The sequence below is a fragment of the Geotrypetes seraphini genome, chromosome 1, assembly GCF_902459505.1.
Source record: "Geotrypetes seraphini chromosome 1, aGeoSer1.1, whole genome shotgun sequence".
NCBI classification, from domain to species: domain Eukaryota; kingdom Metazoa; phylum Chordata; class Amphibia; order Gymnophiona; family Dermophiidae; genus Geotrypetes; species Geotrypetes seraphini.
Window position 1 is genome coordinate 98251526 of NC_047084.1, and position 21949 is coordinate 98273474.

At 38.3% G+C, this 21949-nt stretch overlaps 1 protein-coding gene across 1 annotated transcript in view; it reads right to left on the reverse strand.

The window, feature by feature from the left end:
• Window positions 1-21949, reverse strand: part of PIK3C3 (phosphatidylinositol 3-kinase catalytic subunit type 3) — a 329375-nt gene that overhangs the window by 150123 nt on the left and 157303 nt on the right. Inside the window, exons 11-14 of the mRNA XM_033935321.1 lie at window positions 20778-20932; window positions 15910-16000; window positions 11643-11710; window positions 436-541 (exon numbers count right to left, since the gene is read on the reverse strand). Of these exons, the coding sequence (XP_033791212.1) occupies window positions 436-541; window positions 11643-11710; window positions 15910-16000; window positions 20778-20932 (420 nt within the window). The remainder of the gene's footprint in view (window positions 1-435; window positions 542-11642; window positions 11711-15909; window positions 16001-20777; window positions 20933-21949) is intronic.

Consider the following 21949-nt stretch of genomic DNA (forward strand, 5'->3'; position numbering starts at 1 on the left):
AGGAGAGTTTGTAGAGTCCACTGTATACCTAGAAACTGTACCCTTCAGTAATCCCTGATGTTGCCAGGATGAAAATGAACTTCCTTTTAATAAAACTGGTAATGCAAGCCACATCAATGCTTTTACAAATTAATAAACTACACTGCACCGCATGCATCTTATTTTGCTGTACACTGTATCTGAATTTTTTTGCACTAAAAGGCCACAAAATGAGGTTTAACTTGAGTGAACTACTCAATAATGCATATTAACTTAATTCGGTTAATATAAATCTTATTATTTAAAATAAATCAATGGCTCTTAAAAAGTATGAGATGATGTATATCACAAAGGAAAAGGAACACAAAGGGTCAGCTGTATCTTAAAGTAGATATATTTATCCTTTCAATAACTGTATTTTCCATATTATTTTGCATTTCACTGGGGCTGACTCACCTTTAATAATGCCTGGCTGAACCGTCTCATGACATTCAAGTACATTTCATGGGTCTTTGGATCTCTTTGCTGAGTATCTTGGTCTTCACACTCCACTATGACATACCTTTAAATGGACAAGGAAAAAAAAAGTTAATTGGCATAGCTTTTATTGGGACTTCATTAAATATACAGTCCACAACCAATGTGATTAAATAAATTGCCATTTCAATCATTAAACTATGCCCCTTTTTTACTAAGGTGCATTATGCTTTTTAGTGCATGCTAAACGCTAACACGTGCATTAGCGGTTAGTGAACACGTTGATTTAGTGCGCGCTAAAATGCTTAGCGCACCTTAGTAAGAGGGCCTATATCTTCCAGATAGTTTCTCCTGAATGTTCCATGTCTGCTGACATGGAGAATCCACTCTTTCAACCTAGTAGAGTGGAACCTTGGTTTACGAGCATAATCCGTTCCAGGAGCATGCTCGTAATCCAAAGTGTTCGTATATCAAAGCAACTTTCCCAATAGCAAGTAATGGAAACTTGGACAATTTGTTCCACATCCCCAAAACAGGCCTATGTTGCAAATAAAAGCTCACCCTCCCCTGGAAACTTTCAGTATCTACTGCAGTACTCCCCACTCCAATATTTTGTATTTCTGCATCTAATCCACCCGTACCGGAGAACACAGCATCAGCCGCTGGCCCCCAAACAGCTTTCCCTCCTCCCTCAATGCATTATTGCTCAAGAAAGCCTTCCTCTACCTCCAGCCCGCCTCTTTTTTTCCTATCTCTAAGCACAAACCAGCCCCTCACTGCCAACCCACCTCCCTGACTCTTGTACCAAGCTTAACCCACAACTCTGGAAAGAATGGCAGCCGCACACTTACCCCTGGTAGCTGCCTGTGCTTGTTTCAAGTTTCAAGTTTATTAAGATTTTATATACCGCCTATCAAGGTTATCTAAGCGGTTTTACAATCAGGTACTCAAGCATTTTCCCTCTCTGTCCCGGTGGGCTCACAATCTAGCTAATGTACCTGGGGCTATGGAGGACTGAGTGACTTGCCCAGGGTCACAAGGAGCAGCGCGGGGTTTGAACCCACAACCCCAGGGTGCTGAGGCTGTAGATCCAACCACTGCGCCACACACTCCTCCTCCTTGTGCGGTGGGCGGATGGTTTCTCCCCTCCACATTTAAGCACTCTCATCAGGCTACCTTTACTGCGCTGCCAACATTCAAACCTAGCATGCAAAATTACTGAGGCGACGTCAGGAGAAGCATTCCAATCTGGCGGCTGGGAAGCTAACATGATTCTCTCCAATGTTCAACTAACGCATTGTGCGGAGAAGCCACGTCCGTGATGTGGGCCAAAGGGAGAGAGGTTGGAAGTGAGTTGGTTGTAAACAGTCGCAGTGTGGTGGGAGGGGAGCTTGGAACTGCAGCCGGCATGCTGCAGCTGAAGGACTTGGAGAGCAACCCCAAGGCCCTGCTGCTAACTGAGGCCGATAACATGGAGGTGCCCTTTACTCCCCCGGCCTCACCCTACGGCCCTTAAACATTCGCAACCCGACCCTGCAGGAGTACTTCCTGTTCTGGATGCGTACTGCTCTCTGCCGCTAGCCTCCTGCTCCTCTCATCTGGTGCCGGTGTCCGCAGGAGGTAAGGGTTTGGAGGTGGGCCGCGGGGGAAGAGAAGCCGGTTCTTGGGGTGTACTCACTCGCTAATCGAGTCAATGCTCGTTTTGCGAGTTAAAGTTTGCTTGAGTGTTTTGCTCGTCTTGCAAAACACTCACAAACCGCGCTACTTGCAAACCAAGGTTTGACTATATTTCACTTTAGTGAAAAACAAGTCAATATATTATGCTGACTTCTTAAATAACAATGTCCTGAAACATTAATAACGGCGTTGAGAGAGATACTGCAACTATTTCTCTAGAACCTATATGTTCAAATGTCGTTGTGTCTCAAGAAAAAAAGATAATGCCATTTTCTCTTCAGCTTTTTGTTTTCTGTCCTGTGATAGGAAGCATTTGGGATGCAGCAACTCATACAAGTATTTTTATCTCCTCCATCCAAACAACTCTCTGAAGTTTCTATCTTTGAGTATGTTTTTTATCTGATGAAAGACACCAATAGAGTGGTACCTCAGAATCCGAACGCCCCAGAACTCGAACGACTTGGAATCCAAACTTCTTTTTGTAGTAAATTTTGTCTTGGAATCCGAACACCCTGCACATTGCATGTGTGTGTTTGTGCCCTAGAATCCGAATGCTGCTTTGGAATATTTGTTAATATTTTACCTTAAAATCCTGTTTTTTTTTTTCCATTATATTTTTATTTTCAAATTTTACAAAAAGTGTACATAATAATAAAATACATTTGATAAATGCATGGTATCACTTTTATATCTAACACAATGTATGTCTGAATTTGATTTTCCCCTTCACCCTCCCCCCACCCTTTTATTGCTTTAATATAATATTTTTAATTTTCAAATTTTATAAAAGTATACAACATATTAGAATACAATTATTCAATAACATATTTATATCTAATACAATATATTCTGGATAAATTTATTCATTTTCCCTCCCCCCTCCCTTCTATTATTTTTAAATCATATGTTACATTTTGTATCATATATTATAATATATTATATATAAATTGTTTTCCTTACCCCCCCTATATGTGTGTCATAAAAAAAAAAAAAAAAAAAAAATCTCTAAAAGAAGAAAAGAAGAAAAAGTATTTTATTATTTATTTATTACAGTATTTTGTCAATGGCCCCCATATTTTTATAAATTTATTATATGTCCCCTTTTGTATTGCTATTATTCTTTCCATTTTAAAAATATGGCATATTGTATTCCACCAAAATGTGTAATTTAGGTTGTTGTAATTTTTCCAATTATTAGTTATATGTTGAATGGCAACCCCTGTCATAATTAATAAAAGCTTATTATTTTCTGGTGAAATTTGACTTTTTTTTCTCATCATTGTTCCAAATAAAATTGTATCATATGATATTGCAATATGATTTTCCATTAATTTATTAATTTGTGGCCAAATTGAATTCCAAAAAATTTTAATATAAGGACAATGATATAATAAATGATCTAATGTCCCTGGTTCTAGATTACAGTGCCAGCATCTATTAGACTTAGAACTGTCTAGTTTTTGCAAACGAGTAGGGGTCCAAAAAGCTCTATGTAATAAAAAGAACCATGTTTGTCTCATAGACGCTGACACTGTACATCCCATTCTCCAAGACCAAATTAGTGGCCATTGAGATGCATTAATTTGATGTCCAATCTCAATGCTCCAAATGTCTCTTAGACCATTTTTTGGTTTTTTAATTAAATATCCAGATATTAATTTATACCACAATGCGGCTTGATGTCCTAGGAAGTCTGCTTTAAAGCATAAGAACTTTAAACTATATTGATTGTTTAATGATTTCCATTCAGGGAACCCAACCTGAATGGCCTGCTTCAATTGCAACCATTTAAAACTTTGTGTTTTATTAAGACCAAATCTATGTTGCAATTGTGAAAAATCCAGCAGTTTACCTTCTGAAATAACATCGTCTAGAGATCTAATGCCTGCAATAATCCAGTTCTTCCAAAGGATTTGAGTTCCGCCAATTTTGATCTTGGAGTTTATCCATATGGATTGATTAGTTGATTTGTATATTGGGATGGGTGTTAATTTATCAATAAATCTCAATGTTTTCCAAGTATCCATTATTATTTTATTTTCTTTGTATCTTTTAGGTATATTAATACTTGGTATATGAACTAAATTTAGGGGAAACATAAGGCGCCATTCCAAATATAACCAATCTGGTGCATTATCTATAAGTTCTGGGAGGATCCAATACATACCCTGACGTAGAATATAGGCTTGATGGTACCTATAGAAATTTGGAAAATTTACCCCTCCCTCCTTAATTGATTTTTGTAAGGTTACTAAAGCTATTCTAGGTGTTTTACCAAGCCAAAGAAATTTTGTTAAAATTCTATTAAGCTTTTTATAAAAGGACCCCTGAAAATAAATAGGTATCATACTCATTTGGTAGCAAACTACAGGCAACATCATCATTTTAATAGTTTGAACTCTTCCCCACCAAGAAATATGTAATGGGTTCCATTGCTCACATAACTCCGTAACTTTTTTTAATACATATTTTTCATTTTCTTTTACAGTATCTTCAATTGTTTTTTTAACTTGAATGCCTAGATATTTAAATCCTTCTTCTTTCCATATGAATGGAAAAATATCAAATAATCCTTTTACACAGTAAACATTCAAGGGTATAATTTCAGATTTATTCCAATTAATTTTATAACCTGAAAATTTGCCAAACTTATCAATTAATTCCAATAAAGAAGATAAGGTAGACTCTGGGTTTCTCAAATAAAGCAAAATATCATCCGCATAAGCCGAAATTTTATATTCCATATCTGAATATGGAATACCTTGTATCTCCCTCGTTTGCTGTATTGCTAACAATAAGGGTTCTAATACAACATCAAATAACAAAGGAGATAACGGACATCCTTGTCTAACTCCCCTCTGCAATTGAAAACCATCAGATATCTTATTATTAATATTTAATCTTGGAATTGGGAAGCTATACAAAGTTTTTACCATTTGTATAAATCCAGAACCTATACCAAACCATTCTAAAGCCTGATACATAAAATTCCATTCTACTCTATCAAATGCTTTTTCAGCATCTAATGAAACTGTAAAAGCCGGTTCATCCATTTTTTTTGACAAGTTTAGCATGTGAAATAATAGTCTAGAGTTATTGGAGGAATGTCTTTTAGCAACGAAACCCGTTTGATGTATATCTATAATATGTGGGAGAGCTTTGGCTAATCTCAAAGCCAAAATTTTCGCCAAAATTTTATTATCAACATTTATCAAAGATATAGGCCTGTAGTTCGAAACCAAAGTAGGATCTTTATTTGGCTTAGGCAAAACAATTATTATTGATTCAGCCATAGTACCTTTTATATTACCTTTTATAAGTTGTGTCTGATATAATTTTAATAAATGTGGGGAGAGGATATTTTGAAATGTTTTATAAAATTCTACTGTGTAACCATCACCACCTGGAGCGGATCCAACTCTAAGAGATCTCAATGCTGTTTCTAATTCTTTTAATGATATAGGTTCTTCTAAACTTCGTTTTATATGATCAGGAATCTTAGGTCCATTTATTAAATCTAAAAATTTTTTTCCATCTTTTTGTTTCCCCAAATAAGGTTCGGAAGAATATAGATCCTTATAAAAATTTAAAAATTGTTTTAATATTATATTTGTTTGATTTGTTATTATACCATTATCATCTTTTATTCCATTAATATTAGTTCTCCTTTTTTTTGCCTTAAGATAATTTGCTAATAATTTTCCCGCCTTATTAGAATTTCCATAATACACTGCTTGTTTGGAAAACAAATCTTTTCTTATCATTTTTGAAGTTAATTCATTATATTTACCTTTTACTTTCAAAAGAGCTTGCAAAACTTCATATTCCCATTTACTTATCAATTTAGCTTCTAATATTTTTATTTCTTTTTCTAATTCTATATATTGTTTTTTAATTTGTTTCCTAATAAAAGCTGAATATGATATGATATTACCCCTCATAGTTGCTTTAAATGCATCCCATACATTCTCTATAGATGTATCTTCCACTAAATTTATTTGAAAAAATTCATTAATTTGTGTTTTGAAATTTTTCAAAAATTTGTCATCCACAAGCAATGCATTATCAAATCTCCAAAGAGGTCTATTATTTTCTAATTGATCTAATTGTAATTCTATCCATATTCCCGCATGATCCGAAATGATAATAGGATCAATGGAGGCTTTAATCACTTGTTGCACTTTATTTGTTGAAACAAAAATATAATCTATTCTTGAAAATGATTTATGAACCTGTGAACAAAAGGAATATTCCTGATCATTAAAATGAAGAATACGCCATATATCTTTCAAATCACATGATCGAACTAAATTATCTAGACCTAAAGATTTAATATTTTTACCTGGTTTTTTATCCAATAATGGATCCATTACAGCATTAAAATCTCCAGCCACCACTAAATTAGAGGCAGCCAGTGGTAATAACATATTTTGTAGCTTTTTGAAAAATTCTGATTGATTCGAATTAGGGGCATATATATTAAATAACGTCAGGGTATCATTTCCCATACCTATATCGATATGTATCCATCTTCCATGTGGATCTGAATTTTTTACCTTTATATTGGCCATACATTTTTTATTAATAAGGATTGCAACCCCTGCTTTTTTACCCACTGCTGGAGCAAAAAAACATTCTTTTATCCATCCACCTGATAATTTCTGTGATTCCTTCATATTAAGATGGGTCTCTTGCAGACAGTAAATATCTGCATTTTGTTTTTTTAAAAATGTTAATATTTTTTTCCTTTTAATTACGTGATTCAGGCCATTGACATTAATAGAATATATTTTAAAAGACATTATATATTTTAATACTTTTCATTATCTTATTCTTCCTCTCCTCTTTCATATTTAATATCCAAAAAATTTTCTTCATGACACACATATTTAACTCTAATGTATCTCCCTTAATTATTCTAATAAATATTCTCCTTATCCCTCCCTTTCCCTCCCAATACATTGGCTGCTTAAGGATACACATTGGAACTGTAATCCTAACATTCTCCCCATTCCAGGCAATCAATATTCAATTGTTTAAACAAATTTCCCTTCTATCTATCTATATTGATCTTTTATATTTATTTAATCATTTTCCATAACATTTTATTAATGTATCATTATCCATTTAACAATATGTTAATTTGTATTTCCTTAGTATTATGATTTCAACATATAATTATTTTAAACATATATGCAGTGTATTATTTAATAATTTTCCTATATTCTGTTCTTTCTTTCATATAATTATTATTGTCTTTTCTTTGTATTGTATTTCCTCCATTTCTTCAAATATTTCGATATGTTATATTTTCTAATTTTTCATAGAGTCTTCAAAACCATCTTAATGTATTATGTTAATATATCATAGGTTCTGGTTTAGAGAGAAAATCTTTTAGTTTTTCGGGATCCTCAAAATATAAGGACTTGTCTCCAGATGACACTCTCATTTTCGCCGGGTAGTATAGACCATATTTAAATCCTTTTTCTTTTAGTAGAGGTCTCATGTCTAGTAGTCTTTTTCTTTTAGTTGCTGTGTTTTTGGCGAAGTCTGGTAAAAACCATAATCTTGATCCTTTATAATTTAGGTTTTTATCTTTTTTTGCTGCATTTAGTATCTCTAGTGCTTGTTGGTATCTCAGCATTTTGAAAATTATTGGTCTTGGTCTGTTTTTGTTTTCTAAATTTTTAATTGGGATTCTATGCGCCCTTTCAATTTCAATTGGTTGTTTCAAGTCTAACTGTAGTATTTTTGGAATTAGATTCTCAAGGAAAAGGATAGTATTTTTTCCCTCTAAATTTTCTTGTATTCCAAAAAGTTTGATGTTTTTCCTTCTTCCTCTATTCTCGTAGTCCTCCAGTTGATCTTTTAATTTATTTAATTCCAGGTTGTCGTTTTTACATCTTTTTGATTCACATTCTATAGTTTCCATTTTTGATTCTAGTTCAGTTGTTCTTTTGTTGTTAACTTCCATTTGTCTATGAATATTTAAAATTTCTTCTTTCATTTCCGACATATTAGTTATAGTTTCCTTGAGCATTTGTTTGATTTGTTTTAGTTCTTCCATAACTTCTGTTTTGCTTAATGTGTCTGATTCTTCGATAGGAAGTGGTATCTTGCTTGGAGTTATTTGTTCTTGTTTCTGTCTTTTTGCAGATGTACCAGCCTCATTTTTGTTTTGTCTGGTACTTGCCATGTTATTGTTTTATTTTTCTTGGTTATTATTATTATTTCTTGTATTTAGTCTTTTAGATTTGGTATTCTTAGGTTTTTAATCTCTTTTCTTCCAAGATTTTGTTCTATCTTTTGAAGTAGAAATTTTTCTTTTTAAGCTCTTTTCTTTTCCTTTACCTATGTCAGTTTGAAAATTCTTTTCTCACTTTCACTTTTTCAATGAAGTAGGGGAACTTTTTTTCTCCTCTCACAAGCCCAATCGCAGCCCTGATTAAGGAGAGCAACACTTTTTTTAGAGTTATTTTTCCTATTTTGACCAACTTTAAGCAATTTTCTTCTGTTTTTTCTCAGCGTCTCTCAATTTCCTCAATGTCTTGCTGTTTCAGTTTTTTAAAGTTCCGTTGAACCTTTTCTCTGTCTCCTCTCTCACAAGCCCAATCGCAGCTTTGTCAGAGGAAAATAATATTCAATTCAGTATTTATTTTAGTAAGCTGATATTTATTTGTCTTCAGCGCTTCGGCACTTAATTATTGAGAGAAAATGCAAGTATTCCTCTCTCTCAATTTTTTTAATCCCCTTTTTTATCAAAGAATAATCTTTTTCCTTTTTTGGTTTTAATATATTTGGTCAGAATACAAATTCTTTCACAATTTCTCCAATCAAATTGTTTGATCTCTCACTTGTACTTCGCGGTTTCAGTGCTGCATTCAAGTTTAATGAAACCGCCAAAAATACAATTGGTTTTAATATATTTGGTCAGAATACAAATTCTTTCACAATTTCTCCAATCAAATTGTTTGATCTCTCACTTGTACTTCGCGGTTTCAGTGCTGCATTCAAGTTTAATGAAACCGCCAAAAATACAATTGGTTCTCTGCCTTCCCGTTTCTTGTCTGCACTTATCTCACTTCAACTGTAGTAATTCAGGGTTTTTTTTTTGTTTTTTTTTTGGTTATATCTGATCGGAACACAATCTTTCTTCACAATTTCCCAATCAGATTATCTGGTCATTCACATTCATCTCGCTGTATCAGTATTGTTTTCAAGCCTCTTGAAACTGTTGAAAACACAGACAGCTCTCAGCTTTCCTGACTCTTACCAGCTTTTTTCTGTTTCTGTTATATTTGTTCAGAATATAAACTTTTTTCCTTTTTTTTTCCCCACAATTTCGCCAAACTGTTTGATCACTCACATCTACTTCGCGGTTTCAGCGCTGCATTCAAACTTCATAAAACCGCCATTACAAACGGTTCTCTGTCTTCCCGACTCTTATCAGCACATATCACGCTTCAAATGTAGCAATTCAGTTTTTTTTTTTTCTACAGTTATATCTTGTCAGAACACAACCTTTCTTTACAATTTCTCAATTAAACATACATCTCGCAGTCTCTTGAAATCGCTGAAAACACAGACAACTCTCTATTTCCCGACTCTTATCAGCTTTTTTTTTTTTCAGTTCACATTCATCTCGCAGTCTCAGCACTGCTTTAAAGCCTCTTAAAACCTCCGAAAACACAGACTGCTTTCCCGATTCTTATCAGCTATTATTTTTTTTTTGTATCTGGTCGGAATATAAACATGTACTTCAGCGCTGTATTCAATTTTATGTAACCGCCAACACAAACGGCTCTCTGCTTTCCCGACTCTTGTCAGCACATACCTCTCTTTAAATGCCGCAATTTAGGATTTTATCTTGTATCTTTTGTTCAGCTTTTTATATATATATTTTCTATATAATTATTTTGAAGGAAAAATAATTTTTTTTTTTATTTCATTGCCTGGATGGTGAGGAGCTTCACGATCACACCTCCATCCGTGCTCGCGTTAAGCCACGCCCCCCCTTAAAATCCTGTTAAAATTTGAGTTTGTGGGACCCAGGAATGGATTAACCCACTTTCTATTATTTTCAATGGGAAAAATTGTCTTGGAATTCGAACGGGGTTCTGGAACGGATTAAGTTCGGATTCCAAGGCATCACTGTACTTAATTTATAGTATTATATAAGTTATGGGGCTCATAATTGAAAGAAAATTATGTCTAAAAACCCACTTAAGTCGGCACTTGGACAACTTAACTGGTCGTCCAAGTGCCGATAATCAAAATGGGTTTTTAGATGTATCCAGAGACATTTTAGACTTCTCAATCCTGCTGTGCGCCTAGAGCTGAAAGGAGGGTTAGGGCGGGATGTGGGCCAACCTAGACTTAGCTGATGAGACTTAGTTTGATGAGACTGCCTAGACGGAACTTATATGTTGTGTCTTAGGCGATCTAAAAACAGGTCTAAATGCCCAGAAGGTATCCAAAGTAACCAGATAACCATTGCAAACACAAAGTACAGACCCCCACAAACTCCCCCAGTGATCACCGACACCTCACACCGCCATAAAAATCGGAATAGAAACGTACATACCTGCCTCCAGAACATCAGCACCTAGCTTAGGAAAGTCTAGTAGAACTGCATAGAGGTGGCTTAAGTAGTCAGTGGGGGTGGGTTAGTGAAGCATAGATAGGACCCAGGCCCATAAGCCACTCTAATCACGGCATTCACGGTGAAAAATGCGAGACCACCAAAGAAACCCCAAACCCTACTGTACTGCCATATAGGTGCCACCTGAAGTCATAAGGGCTATTGGGGTTGTAGACAGGTGAGTATAGTAGGTTTTGGTGGGGCTCTCCATAACGTATAAGGGAGTTCTGGTGAGATGTTTATGTGGCACCCTTTTTGTGAAGTTCATAGCAGTACCCTGTAAGGTGCCCCACACTGCTGGCCCCTCACACATCCAAAAGGTCTTGTTCTGGGTGTTTGGGACTTGGATGAATATTTGAACGAGAATATATAGCTGGTTTTAAGAAAGGTTTGGACAATTTCCTGGAGGAAAAGCCCATAGTGTGTTATTGAGAAAGACATGAGGGAAGCCACTGCTTTTCCCGGAATGGCCACTGCTGGAAGCAGAATACTAGACTAGATGCTATTCTTATGTCCTTATGTGAAGGACATTCTGCCCATATGCACACCCAAAATCTGGCTAAACCATTGGTAATGGTAGGTGATGAGTTAAAGATTTGCTCTATACAAGAATAGTCATTAAGAACATCCTAATAACTTTACCTGTTTATAGCCATCCAGGATTGCAGTTCAATATCTCTTCTACTGTATATGCTGACAGAGCAATTCAAAATATCATGTACAATTTGGACTTAGCTCCAATTTTTCTCAATAGTTTAAGGCAAATTACATTCAAGAACAGTGAATATTTTTGGTCCTCAGAGGGCTTAAAAGTTTGCACCCGACCTAAAGTACCACTTGTTCCACGTTTTAAATTGTATCAACATACCAATATAAATAATTGGCCAAAGTGGAATTCTTGCAGGCTCTTGAAATCAGAAAGGTGCAGAGGTCTTGCTGGAAAGGAGAGAAAAGATGAAGGTACATAAATAACAGAAAAATCATGACTACCATACTACAGCTTCCTACTTCAATATAATGGTGATTCAGCCATATTAAACTGAGCTATACGACACTATAGATATTTTAGCTGCCTTCATTTTCTCTGTTTCTCACAAGCCAATTAGTGGCAATAATTAAGTGCTAATCAGCACTAGCTGGTGCCAATTTGGATTTGCGTGCATATTTTGCTACGCGCTACCATAAAGCAAGGTGTGCCCAAATCCCATACTGAGCAATTCAAAAGGCAATGTGGCCATGAGGGAGTGGAAATACCTCGTGCCATTTTTTTCTTCTGCCGGGGGAGGGGGGGGGCATGGCAGGAGAGAATGGACATTCCTCCTGCCAATTTTTGCTAGAGGGGTGGGGATTACCGGTGCCGTATTCGTCAGGGAGGGCCATCGTTGCATTAATAGTTTCTATGGAGCCCATTCAGGGAGTGCTTCGAGACCCTGTATTCCGACGTCAGCTTTGGGAATAATAAATTTCAGTCCTAAAATTAAAGCATAGAAGGTTTTCATATCTGCATCTATTAAAATTATATATATATATTTTTTTAATAGATGCAGATATGTCTAAAAGTTATAGATGTACTATGTGGATTGCTTATGTGTGAGCGTGGTACAAGTTTTTAAATAAATTAATATATTTAAATTAACTACGTCATGGCATTATATGACCAACTCAGAGCAAATTTAACAGAGTTGATAAAAATGTAACTTATCCTCCTCCTTAACACAGCAATCCTATAATTGTATATTTTCCCTTGCTTGCACAAATTATGTAACTAAAGATGATATACTGTGATTATTATATAAGATCATTTCAACATGAACAGAATTTAAACTAATCATTGCATCAAATGATTAGTACTAATAATGAATATTTAATGCCTCCAAATTAATTAGCTCCCAAGGATTTTCCCTGTTCCAATTTTATATCCCACACTTCATACACAAGAACTAATAAATGTCAAATGATTCATTTATGCTAGACTGCGTTTACACTCAATCACCTCTCAAAGGAAAGGGTCTATCATGAAGTACCTCTTAATAGCTTCTGCCAGCTGTCTTTAGATCCATCTGAAACAGTCTCTAGACTGGCTTAATTTTCTACAGATCGTATACAGCAGAAGTAAAGATAAAGAATGTAACTTTGTATAGGTCATTTGAGTGGACAAGCGGACATTTAAGTATGCCCATGTAAAAGCAGTCCAAATTTTTATAAAATGCTCAGAGTATCAAGTCTTGTATAAAATACATAGTATATAGGGCACTTTGCATCAGAGATAGGGACATTTTATAAACACACACATACACAAAAAAGAGCAGTTACATCCAGTTTGTGCCCTGAAAATGGCAAGGACAGATCAAGATCAAGAATGTGTGTGTTATATTGCACTATCATTGATCACCTAAAAATATTTTATAAGTCTCAAAATATGTTCAATTCATGAATATGACTTATACAAAGTGAACATTCAGACCCACAACACGTGTCTGATAGGATGTTTGGTTTGTTTTGTTTTTAGTACCCCTCCTGATGAAGCCAACCGGTGAGTCCAAAACCGGTGAGTCCAAAACAAAGCTACTTTGGCTCGGCCCAATTTCAGATCATTTACCCACCTCCATCCCACTACCTTCCTGCCCCACTCTTCAGCTTGAGTTTTCAAGCAAAGTCCTAGGCATCATCTTAGACTCCTCTCTCTCCTACAATGATCACCTCAACTCCCTGGAAAAAAAATGCTTCTTTAGCCTCCATATGTTGAGGAAAGTAAGATCCTGCTTTCATCATTCTCATTTCGCCATCCTCGTTCAATCCACCATCCTCTCTAGACTGGACTACTGCAACTCCATCTATATAAGCCTAACTAAGAAAAACCTCCATAGACTTCAGTTAATTCAGAACGCCGCGGCCAAGCTTATTTTCGCAAAAGGCAAGTTCGATCACGTCTCCCCACTCCTCTCCAAGCTTCACTGGCTCCCAGTATACTCCAGAGTCCTCTATAAATGTGCCTGCTTAGCCTTCAAGATTCTACATGGCGTCCTTCCCCCCGTTATCCCACTCTTTTGGAATTCCTCAAACCCACTCTCCACTAGATCCTCCCAAAAACTGAAACTATCTTTCCCATCTATAAAAGGTATATCCCGCGCAGGAAAGCTTGGAACATCCCTCCCCTTTAGAACCACCGAACTCTGGAACAACCTCTCATCCCCGCTCAGAAATTCTAGCTCCTTCCAATCCTTCCGCAAACACTTGAAAACTTGGCTCTTTTCAAAAATCTAATCACCCCCCGTTCTCTAGTACCCTGTCCTCTCTCTATCTTCAGTCCCTCTCCTATATCCATCTTTGTAGTTCCTTTCCTCTCAACCTCTGTAAACCGTGCCGAGCTCTGCGCTTGCGGAGATGGTGCGGTATACAAACCTAAGGTTTAGTTTAGTTTAGTTTAGAAACCCGGGTTGGGGGGGGGGGGGTCGGTGAATCTGTTTGCATGTTGTTGTAACTTTAAGGAGTTGCCCGGAGCAGCTGTTGATTGTTTCCCACCATAAACCAAGATAAGTCATTACAGTTTTTTTCTACACAGATTTGGTTTATTGTATGCTCTGTACTGGTTCTGGTGGGTGAGACTGTGAACATTATGATGGTCTCTCTGCACAGCTACTCCGTGATCTTTGTTCACTGGGATAAAGTTGTGGGTCTGAATGTTCACTTTGTATAAGTCATATTCATGAATTGAACATATTTTGAGACTTATAAAATATTTTTAGGTGATCAATGATAGTGCATATTACATATCAACTTTGATAATTTGATTACCCTCATTTTTTTGTGTTATATTGCAACATATGCTATGAGTTTATCCTATCTGGCAGACTGGATGGACTGTGCAGGTCTTTTACCTGTCATCATCTACTATGTATATACATGTAGCTAGCCCTATTTTACAATCAATCAGTGATTGTAACCTGCTTAGATCAGTGGTTTTTAAACTTGTCTTGGGGGATCCCCCTCCCAGTCAGTCGGGTTTTCAAGATATCCCTAATGAATCTGCATGACGCAGATTTGCATATAATAGAGGTATCACCCCTGTCCTCTCCTCTAGAGAATAAATGTTCAGGTTTTCCAGTCTCTTTTTGTATGTCTTTTGGTGCAAATCCTCTATAATTTCCATTGCCTTCTTCTGGACTGCTTCAAGCCTTCTTATATCCTTAGCCAGATACGGTACAATACTCCAAGTGGGACCTCACCAAAGACCTGTACAAGGGCAACATCACCTCATTTATTTTGCTGGTTACACCTCTCTCTCTATACAGCCTAGCATCCTTCTAGCAACAGCCACCATCTTGTCACACTGTTTCATCGCCGTCAGATCCTCAGATACTATCACCCCAAGATCCCACTCCCCATCTGTGCACATCAGCCTCTTGCTTCCCAGCGCATACATCACCCTAGGATTTCTACTCCCCAAATGCATCACTCTGCACTTCTTTGCATTGAATTTTAGTTGCCAAACATTAGACCATTCTTCCACCTTTTGCAGATCCATTTTCATATTTTCCACTCCCCTTAGTCCCAGCAGTCCTTGCAGACAGGAGATGGGGACTCCTGCCGACATTTCACTAGTGTGTACATTTATTTGTTTGCTCATAAACAGACAGATGGATGGATGGACAGAAAGAATGATTGACTAAATGACCCTCAACAATGATTGGTATTGCCTGATGAGACTCTCCGTAGACTATACAAAGAACCCAAAAAGTGCAAAGGTGGCTAAAAACAGACACTAAAATAACAAGTCCAAAGAAAACACAAGTTCAATGAAAATTCTTTATCGATTGACCCAACATGGCCATGTTTCAGCACAATGTATCAGAGGTCGTTATCTTGTAGTTGAACAAATATGGCTACCACATTTGCAGAATCCAAAATACACATAATTGAGTGGAAATTATCTCAATACTGAAAAACATCGTGATGCTCCAGCAAGCGTTGATCCTAACACTGTTTTCACTGGACTTGTGATTTCATCTCTGTTTTTTGGTTACCTGTGCTCTTGTGGGGCTCATTACCTAATGTTAAACATCCCTAAAAACACCTATGCACAGTGCCATTACTGTTTTGATATTTTGTACATAACTTTAAAAATTATTACTCACTTCAAGGTTTTCATTTTCTGATGACTCCTTCATTTTAACCGTTGAAGGTGGGGAAGATACTGGAGGAAGAGGGTTGGTTATGATCTGAGAGCTATAAAGTAAGAAAAGAAGATCCACAGTTAGAAACACCTATGAAAGGAAATGCTAGCATCCTAGAGGAATATTCTGCCCTAGCACAAAAAGAATGATATAAAAGACCAGCCCGTGACCAAGGCCAAAGGGGTCAGTTTAGTCTGGTTACATTATAGAATTTGCATAATTGGCTCCAGGAAGGATGAAGGGTAAGGATTCGATATATTACATTTTTTGTGAAGATAATCAAAATGGTTTATACACATTCTAGGTAAAGGTACTTTTTTTTCTGTCCCTAGTGGTCTCACAATCTAAGTTCTGTACCTTGGACACTGAAGGGTTAAGAGGCTAATTTTCAAAGCATTTAGACAAAGTACAGTACCATAGAAACCTAAGTGCTTTCAAAATGAGCCCCTATGTGACTTGCCCAGGGTCACAAGGAGCTGCAATGGGACTCAAACCCACTTCCTTAGGTTCTCAGCCTGCTGCACTGATCATTAGGCTATTATAACAATCCCTAATAATCAACAAATAGCACGGAAGGTAAATCTTGAACAGTCGTTGGGCTCATAAGGTTTCCTCAGTCCTCCCGGGCTCATATGTTGAGAGGGAAAAGGCATAATGATGACCACAGAGATATATACATGGAGACATGCTATAAAAAAGTACTAAGCCTCATCAAAGCAATGCAACATTTATATTCAAAAAAGAAAATACTGAAAATCATTTCAATTATTCACTTAATGGTTTTTTGAACATAAATGTGGGCACGTGACTTTTGATGAAAGTGTGAGTGCCCACTGACATCTTTTTAGCTGGCATTGCCATGGGCAACGACTGTGTGAACTTCACTGATGTCATCAGTGGCTGCCACCACTATATCATCAACAAGGACTCTGTGGAACACGGCCACGGGTGAATATCCAAAGGCCCCTTTAGAACATCTAGGAGCAGGAGCAGAGAGAATGGTCTCCTACATCCAGATGGAGCAGAACAAAGTATGGTGGTTCAATGCTCTCCAGTGCCTGTTAGAAGACTTATGGACCAATATTTAAAGACACTTCAGATTAGTGCTTCCCAGAATTCTTGAGTACACTCACTTGAGCTGATGCTTCATTATTGCAAGGATAAATCAAAGATCAAATATGCACATGTTATCATATACTAGATGTTAATCTTGTTGGGCAGACTGGATGAACCATGGAGGTCTTTAAATATTCTCATCTACTATATAACTATGCAAGATGGGGACAAAAATTCCTCCCCCATTACTTACTGTTTTGTCTAATCCTATTAATTAGTCTCCTGTAATTGGAAATAGATCACAACATACTGCAGAACTCACAATTCGGAGACAATATAGGACATGTAATAGCAATACCGACTACTGTACATCCTCCAACTCAAGTGGGTTCTTCAGGGACTACCTGGACCCTTGAAAGAACTGAACTACCTTTAAAGGATGTTTAGATAGTTGTAATACCATATATACTTGAATATAAGACGATTCGAATATAAGTTGAGGTACCCTTTTCCCCTCCAAAAAAAGGAGGATAAAAGGTTGACACAAATATAAGCCAGAATATAATATATTCATGCGCCCTGCCAGGATCTGCACCCAGTCCCGCTCACTCTCTGCCAGGATCTGCCCTCGGTCCCCCTCACTCTCTGCCCTGCCAGGCTCTGCACCTTGTCCCCCCTCCCTGCCCTCTGTCCCCCCTCTCTCCCAATATCCTGCAGGCCTCCACCAGGCCTGCCTTATGACTTGGTGGTCCAGTGGTGGGCTGGGACAGGAAGGATCCCTCATGTCTCCTATCCCGGCTGACTGCCAACTTTTTTTACCTCCCTCCCACCTTCCCCCCACATACCTTTTTGAATCCCTGGTGGTCCAGTGGTGTACCGGGCAGGAGCAAGCTTCCTGCGCTCCTGCCCCATGCTGAGCCCCTCTCTGAATGGCTTTCTCGAGTTCTCACGAGTCCTGCGAGACCTCATGGCAGCTATTCAGCAAGAGACTCAGTGCCAGATAGGAGTGCAGAAAGCTCACTCCTGCCTAGTATACCGCTGGGCTAAGCCATTCAGAGGGGCTTAGCGTGGGACAGGAGCACAGAAAGCTCGCTCCTGCCCAGTACACAGCTGAACCACCAGGGATTCAAAAAGGTATGCAGGGGGGGAGGGGGCAGGAGGGAGGTAAAAAAATTGTCAGAGTCGGCCGGGACAGGAGACAGGAGGGAATCCCTCCTGTCCCGGCCCACCAGGTCATACGGCAGGCCTGTTAGAGGCCTGCAACAAATCTGGGAGGGGGGGGCGCGGATGGGCACTGACCCGAATATAAGACAAGACCCCATTTTGGGACCCAAAAATCTCATTTTATATTCGAGTATATACAGTAAGTTTGGAGTCTATCCAACAGGAGACTTTGAAACAACTATAGAAACATAGAAGAAGATGACGGCAGAAAAGGGCCACGGCCCAACAAGTCTGCCCACTCTAATGACCCACCCCTAAATTCTTCCCTGAAGTGATCCCACATGCTTATCCCATTTTCTCTTGAAGTCCAGCGTGCTGCTGGCCTGAATTACCTGCAGTAGAAGACTATTCCAATGATCAACCACCCTCTCGGTGAAGAAGTACTTCCTGGTGTCACCATGAAATCTTATTGAAGATACAGTTAAAATCATGACAGGAAGATGCAACTGAACGCCAGATAAATACTCTGCAAGCAGTAGCTTCTTCAGTTGTTAAGGACTCTTTGGCTATGCATGCTCTCCCAGGGTGAGACCACAGAGGTTTGCTCCCTTCCATGCCTCCAGGGCCAAGCCCAGTCCCTCAGAAATGGCTGCTGCCAGAATAGGGCCCAACTCTCAGCTTAGGACACCAAGGGGCTACTCTGACTTGGCAGGTCCCCAGGCATACCTAGATGAGCCTTCCAGCCCTGATCATCAAGAGCTTGCTCTGAAGGTGTCACAGAGCCAGGCTCCAAAATGGCCTTTGCTCCAACTATTGATTTATTCATTCAATTTTCTATACCATTCTTCCTAAAGCTGCAAGTCTGTAACCACTGCAGGTCAGCACTGGACATCAGTCCCAGTAACAGCAGTCATAGCCATCATTTCCGGAGCTCCCCTGGAGCCTGGCTCTCTGAACCCCGACGGTTCCGGTCTACAATCAGAAACTCTGTGCCACAGAAGCTGCAGCATCAAAAAGCAGCTGCACCATCTGCAAGAAGTTGAGAAATACTGACAACTCTAGGATACACCTGCTGTTATAGCACTGGTATCACTGGAAACTGTGTTTCTCTACCTCTGTCTGCTGGTCAGGGGATAGCTGGATGTATTTATTTATATGCTACAAGTGGCTTACAGGATAACATAAGACATAACTGAAACACAGATATAGTTCTCAAAAACAAAAGCAATGACAAAACAGTTAACAATGAGATAAGCAATGCATTACAGAAAATTCTTAAACTAAGAACACCACATTCTGACATTTTACAGTCCATTGAAAGGCTCTTTTCAGGTCACACATCATTTAGTTTGACCAGCACAATACTTGTAGACTGATAGTTTACCCAAGCACCCTACTCCTCACACAAACTCCAGAGACAACCAGTATCGATCTTACTGCAAACTATCACGTGCAAAAATCTTAAATGTAACCAAACACCACTCTTATTGTGAACCACAATCAATCCTGGTAGAGAATTGTGGTGTACTAAACCCATTATATATATAGCTCATCTTCATAATAGAAAAGCTATGAGAAAGAAAGAAAAATACTTGACATATATGTAACTTATGAAGCAATTCTATAAACCAGATGGCTGACATACATGTTTTGAATATTAACCTATATATGTATGTGCGCTTACTTGCTTATATGCCTGCATGCTGCTTAAAAGCTATTCTAAAAATACTCACAACTTACATAGCACATATTTGCAAAGGGAATGTATACAGGGCGGGGCATAGGTAGAGTTCTACTTATGGGTGTAACTTACAGAATACCATAAGTTATATGAGTATCTGTTGCACTTAGGCATTCACACTTACACCAGCACTATGGATAATGTAAGCACTCACGTCTATATGTTATTCAATAAAGGAAAGTGGAAGTCTACAAAATGGTCTCCTACCAAGTGTTCTCTAGATCAGTGTTTTTCAACCTTTTTACACCTATGGACCGGCAGAAATAAAAGAATTATTCTGTGGACCGGCATCGGTCCATGGACCAGTGGTTGAAGAACACTGGGCTAAGTCGTGGGCCAGTCCCCGCCCATCTCTACCCAATCTCCACCCCAGATCCCGCCCCCATAATAGTACTAATTGCACCTTGTGCGTCCCGTGCCTCATCTGGAAGCCTTCCCTCTGACGTTGCAACGTCAGAGAGAAGGCTTCCGGTTCAGGCGCAGGATGCCCGTAGGAGCCGCTGCCCGTGGCTTTGTGCACTGAATCAGTGAGGAAGAGGGAGCTGGCTCGAAGATAATCCCGCATCGATCGCACCGTGGATCGGCGGTTGAAGAACACTGTGTTGGGCCTGATGCAAGTGCTGGCCCTGTGGACCGGCAGGAAATTTCAGTGGACCGTCACTGGTCCATGGACCGGTGGTTGAAGAACACTGCTCTAGATACCTAACTCTAGGAACCCCTGTTACAGAATCACCTCCTTGGTGACCAACATTGTGTACCACTAACACACACATAGGACCAGTTATCAGAATCAAAGCCTGTGTACCCATAATCTTAATTAACATGATTATTTCTGCATTAAGGAAAGCAAAAATAATTCAGCACTCACCTTTCAATTTCTGCAGGGTTTATCCCAGAAGTAGTCATGCTTTCTGTGATTGACCCCTGACTGTCTCTCTTACTGGGCTCCAGCCTATTCTTTATGTCATCAAAGTTTTCATATTTCAGAGCCTGAACCAGCTGCAGCAGATACATTAATAAATCCTTGGGGGACCCAAACAAAAAAACAAACAAACAGAAAATTTCATATAAAAATATATTCACAGGTAACATTCTAAAACACAGACCTGATGGGGTGCAACAATATCAACATCTCTCAGTGTAGTAGGAGGGATGTAGAAAAAAATTTGGAGTGGATTCCTTCTGCAAAGGCCCCAGAATGACATACCTATTGCACAGGAATATTGATTCCTAAATAAAACATTCTCCTTGGTTAGGAAGGGCGAGTGATTTATGAAAATACATTTTGCTTTAGTGAATATGTCACAGTTTAGAGTAAGAGACTTTATCAGTGAGGGATAAATATAGGAGGGTCATTTCATAAATAATGCACACTATTTTTTTTTAATTTACATGGGTTTTTGTTTTTTTTTTCAAGTATTTCTTTACATCCTTCAATATAGTCTCACTGCTTTGCAATGACCGAGTCCCAATATCTGGGAAGCTTCATTATTTCATCCAAGACACCGTTTTTGTTCAGTTGCCAAATGGCTCGGTACCGGCGGAAAAAAGCTCTTCCAGAGATGCAAAATGATGTCCACGCATAGGTTGTTTCAACTGTGAAAAAAGGTCGAAGTCTGGTGACCCATGTCTAGACTGTAGGGAGCATGAGGTAACACCTCCAACCGGATTTGTAGTTTTTCAATGACGAGTGGAGAGCTCCATTTTCCCACGGCCAAAAAAATTTGACGAGCTCAATCAAAATTCAAACAAATGATGATTTTTGCTTATGATCATGAAGGGATCATCATTACAGACAAAGTTCCATGTGGAAGAAGTGTCACAGTAGTGTATTATCATGATTTTTTTGCAAAAAATGCACAAAACCCGACCTCAGTTGCTCTTGACTGGGCCACTCATTCTTCACGACAACGCTGGCCCGCACATAGGGAATGTCGTCATTGAAAAACTACGCAAATACGGCTGGGAGGTGTTACCTCATGCTCCCTACAGTCCAGACATGAGTCTACCAGACTTCAACCTTTTTCAAAAGTTGACACA